The sequence below is a fragment of the Hipposideros armiger genome, unplaced genomic scaffold, assembly GCF_001890085.2.
Source record: "Hipposideros armiger isolate ML-2016 unplaced genomic scaffold, ASM189008v1 scaffold_1010, whole genome shotgun sequence".
Lineage (NCBI taxonomy): Eukaryota > Metazoa > Chordata > Mammalia > Chiroptera > Hipposideridae > Hipposideros > Hipposideros armiger.
In genome coordinates this window covers 379,061-385,840 of record NW_017732360.1, presented here as the reverse complement: position 1 = coordinate 385,840, position 6,780 = coordinate 379,061, and the positions used below count along the sequence as shown (strand labels likewise).

The 6,780-nt window shown below is 41.6% G+C and overlaps 1 protein-coding gene across 5 annotated transcripts in view; it reads right to left on the bottom strand.

The window, feature by feature from the left end:
* The window catches only part of ST6GAL2 (ST6 beta-galactoside alpha-2,6-sialyltransferase 2), a 108,500-nt gene that overhangs the window by 30,932 nt on the left and 70,788 nt on the right, over positions 1–6,780 (bottom strand). For 4 of the 5 annotated variants that reach the window (XM_019631557.1, XM_019631556.1, XM_019631560.1 and 1 more), the window contains one exon: positions 898–5,228. In XM_019631557.1, coding sequence (XP_019487102.1) covers positions 4,972–5,228 — 257 coding nt within the window. In that variant the 3' untranslated portion in view covers positions 898–4,971. Of the gene's footprint in view, positions 1–897; positions 5,229–6,780 lie in introns of those variants that run through there. The other variant, XM_019631561.1, reaches the window with a different exon arrangement.

Below are 6,780 nucleotides of genomic sequence, written 5' to 3'. Positions count from 1 at the left end.
GCATGTGGCGATTAGCCCCTGGACAAAGACAAGCAACCCCACCTCTGGTTTTCAGACTCAGGTGCCTCAACACTCACAGTTGGAAGGCATGCTGTCATTATGTCTTTTACAGACTTCTAATTAGATTTTGACTTCATGCCATTTTTTTCTAGGGACAGCTCATTATTTTGCCACTCGCTCATTTGTTTCTACAACTTCTACAAATTAAAACAGAGAAATGTCTAGACAAATGAAAACATGTTTTATTTACAAGAAAAAGTCTGTACACTGTGTATACATAAAAATATACAAAACCAAAATAGAAAATATCAAAATGTTAAAATGTGTACAAACACTTTTAAAATGTGACTCCTGGAAAACCTCAAGCCTTAATTAGTTTGAAGAGTACACATTTCATTTTAAAAATTATCATACAAAAAAATTCCCAAAGCTGTTAAAAAAGTTCACTGGTTTCCACGGGAAAAATTTCATAAGTATGTTTATCTAGGGTAAAACAGGATGTGTGGTACCAGAAATGTTAGGTGTTAATGCTACCAAGGCAGTTAATCTGCTTGAAACCTACCTACTAAGAAGAATATTTTCCACAGAACCAATAACTGTTTCTTTCCCTAATCTTGTAAAAGCCATGAGCTGTAAACTTCTCATTGACGTTCAGAGTGAAAGAAAGGCTTCTGACTAGGACACCATCTTCAGGCAGTGGTTCTACCTTCAGAGTGCCTTTGAAATATTTCTGCCATACTTTTTAATGGAGGCAGAATGGGTAAAGTATGAGTGTATGGGAAGACTTTTTTTTTTTAACAGAAGAACGTATAACATCTGCTTTCTTCTCTTAAAAAACTGGTGTTTGCATAATTAAAATAAAATTTATTATAAAATTTTCAGAAATAAAGTGTGATGAAAAAAGACAATATAAAACCAACCATGTGTGCAGATATGTATATATGCAATTATATAACTATATCTACATGCACACTTTTTATAACAAGAGTAAGAACTATATCAATGTCTTTAATTCTTTACATTCCACTAGCCCAAGCTTGTAGAGGAATATGCCGGGTTAATTTTTCTTATTAAAAGGTTTCATTAATTGAATAAAATAAGAATCAGCACTTACACTTTATCCTTGAATTGACAGAGAAATACCTTTCATTTACCTATTGTGTAAATGATGCCCCAGTGACACAAACATGCAGAATATTTTCACAATGGAAATATCCAGAATATAAAAAACAAAGGTGAACTCAGGCATACTTTATCTAAGCAATTCACTTCTAAATGTAGCTGCTTTCATCAGTTGTGTAACCACTGGAGAGAGTTCTGAACTATCAGAAAAAAAGCGTGCGGTCGAAACAGACAGTATAATAGAATATATTCAGAGACTATGTGGCCCATATATTTAGTCATATATTTCTCGATAATTCCCCTATCTCCTTTCTCTTTTCTTCCCATAGCTAAGCAGAAATGGGACCAGCTCACTTTGGCCACCAGCCTCAAACATGCACCATGAGTTGATCTCTAAGAAAGTCTAGAGAGAGAATTTTAATCATGTCATTTGTGCATACAAAATTCTTCCATCACATACCATTACCCATGTGAGGCTGATTCCACCTAATGTAGCCAAACAGGACCTAATTAACTCAGTGGATGGAAGTGTTCCTGCCTAGAAGGGTCAGCCAACAGCATAAGGTATTTACCTGTTCCACCAGAATGAACTGGCTCATAAACACGAAACAGAGAGACCCCATGGTAGCTTTAAGCAGTTACTTTTACTTCCCAATTTTGAAAATGCTAATGATTATTTCAGCTTTGCTTTGTCAAGATGCTGTGGCTACAATGACAGGTGATTACCAGAGAGTCCTGGATTGAGTAAGTGTCTGGCTGAGACTGAGGGCACGAGACACATGGGAGGTGCTGGTGCTGAAGCTGGGTTCCTTGAGTTGTGTGTCCGGATGGACAAGGAAAGACCCAGTAACTGACAGATGTGCAAAAGCCCCTCACTTGGCGCATTTTAATGCACACCGCTGAGGTTGCATGAGGCTGACATACAACTTGTAATTGACCACCTCATGCACGAAATTCTTGATAAAAGCAGCTCTGTGAAGACTTAGTGGGGAAGTTCGGGTACACAGGGCCAGCACTGCATTCCACGGGGACAGTGAGAATGCCACAACTGCTAAGCCTTACCCTTGTCCCTGGTGGAGGGACTGGTGAAAGGAGTTAGGAAGAATCTAGATAAAGGTGAGCTGTCATTCTTGGTCAATACTTGTTTCTTTGTGGTAACAAAAACAAAAAAAAATCAAATGAAACTATTTTGAAATATAAAGCAATGTGACCTTTGTTAGTCCTGAGAGTGAAAAAAGGGACACTTAATGGCTTCAGGTTGCACCATAAGGATTTTATTAGCGACCCTTCGCAGAAGAGGAGGGAGGGTTTTGGAAGGGGCAGAGCCTGGAGGGACTGCAGGACACCATTTACCGTTAACTATGCCACAAAAGGCCTGTGTGTTTACTGCAGTCCAGTAAATTAGCATATAAAGACTTAATCAAAGTCTGGCCAAGTATTGCCACTTAGACCCAATTTGGTTAATACTAGAAGCAGTCATCATGTTAACTCTAGCTGCCTAATATTTTGAGAAACTAATCAATTTAAACTTTTAAATAGAAGAATGAATGCCCAGCCTACACTGTATTAATATTATTAATATGTGTACCACATTTTTGGGATGTTTAACAGACCCTGATTCCCAAGGCCATAATAAATTCAAAAATTTTAATTAAGTTTCCTTTATGCTCTTCAGTCTTTCTTACAACCTCAGTGAGACTGAACGTACTTTTTAAAAGTGCATGCGTTACAGCATAACGCTATTTCAAAACCTCTGAAGTGTTTTCTGGGGCTTCTGAACTTGAATATTTATTCTGACCCCAATAAACTTTCCTCTAACCAATTTCTCATGTCATCAAAGGGGGCTGTCCTGGTAATAAGGATGCCAGTGAGGAAATCCACTAGGACAAATATCAAGGAAACCTCTGGGTCCTGGGCATTTGAAGGCAGAGCCTGGAAGGCGCCGGGAGAAACAAAAGCTGCGGGAGCACCGCGCGCCCTGCGTCAGAGCTGCCTCTCCAGCATCCAGTCACTGCTCACTAAACATGGGGACAAGGCCAATCTCTTTCAGGACACTGGGGAGAAGAGTCACTTGACCATGTCTGCTCAGATACAGGCTAACGTGTAGGACAAAGTTATCCACCCTTCTCACAGATCTAGAAACAAAGCTTTCAAATGGGCTTTTAGTGACATTGCCATGACTGAAACTTTTCAGTGACTCCCACTGTCATCCCTATAGTAAACCATAGGAGATGTCTCTTATCCAACAGGATTTCTGCTGAGCAGGCTAACCAAACAACTGTCAGTTTCTGTAAATCATTCTTGCTCAAGAAAGCAGGCTCAGGAGAAAAACAACCCTGGCACAACAGCAACAACAACAAAACTTTCCATAAACTCTCCTGACATTCACACACTTGCAAGGGAGAACATATTTAATTAAGCTGCTATGGTCATTGCCAAGAAATCTTAATCATACCACTGAGCTATGTTTTGGTTATATATTGAAATAATAGCATGTTTAATTAAGGTCTCCCATAATGTATGTTTCACTGTGTTCATATCAAAATTTTTTTCAATGTATCAGTGACAAAAATTGAGATTAAAAAAACCAGAAACTGAATATAGCTAATGCACTGGGATGACAATTTTCCCACTAGCTGCCTTTCCCTCTGAAGCGTATACGTGTTTTCCTTGTTGTTAAAGAGCCATGCTTTCACACAATTTTATTTAATTATATGGCTTTGTTATGTTGCTGACATAAACCTATCTGTGAAAACAAGGATGGAATTCCTAAATGTCCATCTGCAGAAAGAACTAGTGACTGTTAAATCACTTTTGGGTTGCAATAGCCAATACTTACTTGCAAGAAACCCATATAAAAGAGATAGGTGTGCATCCCCAGAAGCATAGGGTTACTGCTCCGAAACGCTGCTTCTGGATTGGAAGGAGCCCTCTCCCACTGGGGTGTCATAATCCTCAGTGCCTGAAACTGTGAAAGGCTGTGGGGGGGGGAGGGGGACGGGGACTGGCAGGTGAGAAGGTACAAGGCGAAAAAGCTGAGGCCAGGCTGCCCTACAGCCGCGTGATTCTGTATTCCTTGCCAGGGATGCTTCTTTCTGTCTGGGTGATATTCCTAGTCAAGTAAGGAAATGCTGCAGGAAAACAGTGTCTCTCCTCTGTGGTGCTGTTCCGGGGTTGGCTTTATCTTGAACTGCTCAACTCGGATGCTCTATGGTTTTAGAAATGTGCCCTGATACACAAAGCACAAAGCATTCAGGGGGCGGCGAGAAGGAGAGATGGTGAATCAATGGTTTGGAAACACGAGCACCTTGTAGGACATACTGGGGAATTTACTGTTAAAATAAACGCATCTGAGCGATAATTCAGACGTTCGTCATCAACTCTAGGATCTTTAATGATGAATGCATGTACAAGTGACACACTAACGCTACAGATACTGTACCTTACCATTGGTGTTTCTAGGTATAAACCATTTCATAGTGCCAGGTGTATCACTGAAACCAACGTTGTTAAGTGGTGCCCATGGCAGAGAAAGGCTTACCAATTTTGACAGTATAGTACCCTTGTGTTATGCATTTGCTTTTTCTCCCCCGCTATCTTTTTTTCTTTTCTTTTTTTTTCATCTTTCTTGGTTTTTTTTACCCCTCCCCCCTTTCAATTCCATTATTCTATTCAAAATAGTAATAAATACTCAATGGCTTAGAAAGAGAAGAATTCTCGTGGCCACCACTAACTTACAGTTTAAAGAATCAAGACGACATTGCCTAAAACACATCTTCAAGTATTCTTTTGTGACTCAGAGTACGTCAGTAGTACCTTATTGCACATGGATTCCAGGAGTCCCTCTATTCAAGAGCGGCGCACAGGGCAGCGCACGGCCCGGAGCCCGGGCAGGACAACCTTGCCCTTGCGGTGCAGGTCCCCCAGGGCACCCGTGTTCAGGCGCTGCACCAGCAGCTTCTCATAGAGCAGCGGGTGGTACGCCCCCAGCGTGCACGCGGCGTCGTAGTACAGCTCGTGGTAGTGGCACAGCTCCGTCTGCCGGATCGACGGGATGTATTCATACACGTGCACCTCACGGCACAAGGACATCATGAGGAGGATTCCTGATGTGGAAAGAAAACGAGAACCCGATGAACAACTCCCAGTGGGAGGAGGGCGCTTGGAGCGGCCAGGCCGCGTGGGGTATGATGGTGGCAAGAGACTTGCTCTACAGATCGTTGTCTTTACAATGGCAGTGTTACAACTTTCAGTGGTGGCGTGTGGGGCGCACAGGGTGTGCGGGCGTGAACTGAGATGTAATACCAGAACATATGCACATGTTCAGTTGATCACCGTGGCCCCGGAATGAGAGATGAAAAGACAGAGTTTCTGAACCTAAGGAGATCACAGTCTAGTGAGCGATAGATTTGCATCCCCCAAGTTAGAATATCATGTATTACATTCTGCACACAGGTCCCATCTGCTTTGCAATAGTAGGACTTCTATGCTCCAAAGAAACACGTTATACAAAATGATTATAAATTATTAATAATTGCTTGATTATAAATTGAATATAAAATAGTTGTTTGAATGGAAAGAAATGGAGTTGTGGACACAATTTCAGATTCATGTTAACAAAATGATTTTTCTCACTGGAACTGTCAGCATTAAAGTTGCTTTAATTTCTTTTCTTTCCATGTTTCCAATAGACAGCTATGAAACCTAATCATCATTGAGCAAATCTATAGTTCTTGATCTGGGTTAAAGGTCCTAGCGCCACCAACACCTTATTAACATCCTCTAAACTTAAAAAAAAAAAATTAAAAAGTGCATGTCTCTTTAACTGAAGGGATATCTGCTGTTATGAAAAAACAAAGTCACACAGTTAGATCCTATTATAGGCAATATTCGTCTGCAGAGGACAATCATATTTCTAATTAATAAACCCTATTTGAATCATGAAAATCCCCACAACCAGAGCAAGTCCTGCATAAGAGACACCAGAAGAAAAAGGAGTGGGGACCTGACTGTTCCTAGATCCAGAAAGCTTGCCTGGGAGGTGGGGATGAGGGTGGTGGGGTGAGGACTGAACCTAAAAGAACAGCCTGGCTGACAGGGGTGAAGGGGAACAGCATAACGGGTACTGCTTCAGAGAGGACAATGGTATCCTGTTTAGAAGACTTTAAACATGTGACTTAAGAGCCACGAGACAATATTGTGGCCGAGAGTAAAACACATTGCTCACAAAAGAGGTTATTCTGTTCAGATTCTATGCAGTCAAGTTGATAAGAGCTCTGTCAAAACTCCCAGCTACTGGTCAGTTCTTTCCTTTTCCTCCACCTCTTCCATGGGTGGCCTACTGCCCGGCTTTGGCCCCTTCCTTGAGCCAGCCGAAAGTGATGATGGCGCCCAGAGACGACCAGCGAGGACCAGTGCCTTCTTCCTGAAGTCATGGAGGGGAGTGGAAGCACTCCCTCTGAGAAGCAGCCCCTGCTCTGGGAATGTTTTTTCTACCCCTCACGAAACCATCTACAAAGAACTGACATGGTGAACAAGAAAGCCATGTGCCCAGGGAGAATTTAATTCTCCTTTTATTCCCAGTTTCTTTAAACCTGCAACGAACAGGAACCCCTCTGATGTACATGTTCTCTGGGTGAGTGCCACAGGATGTGTGTC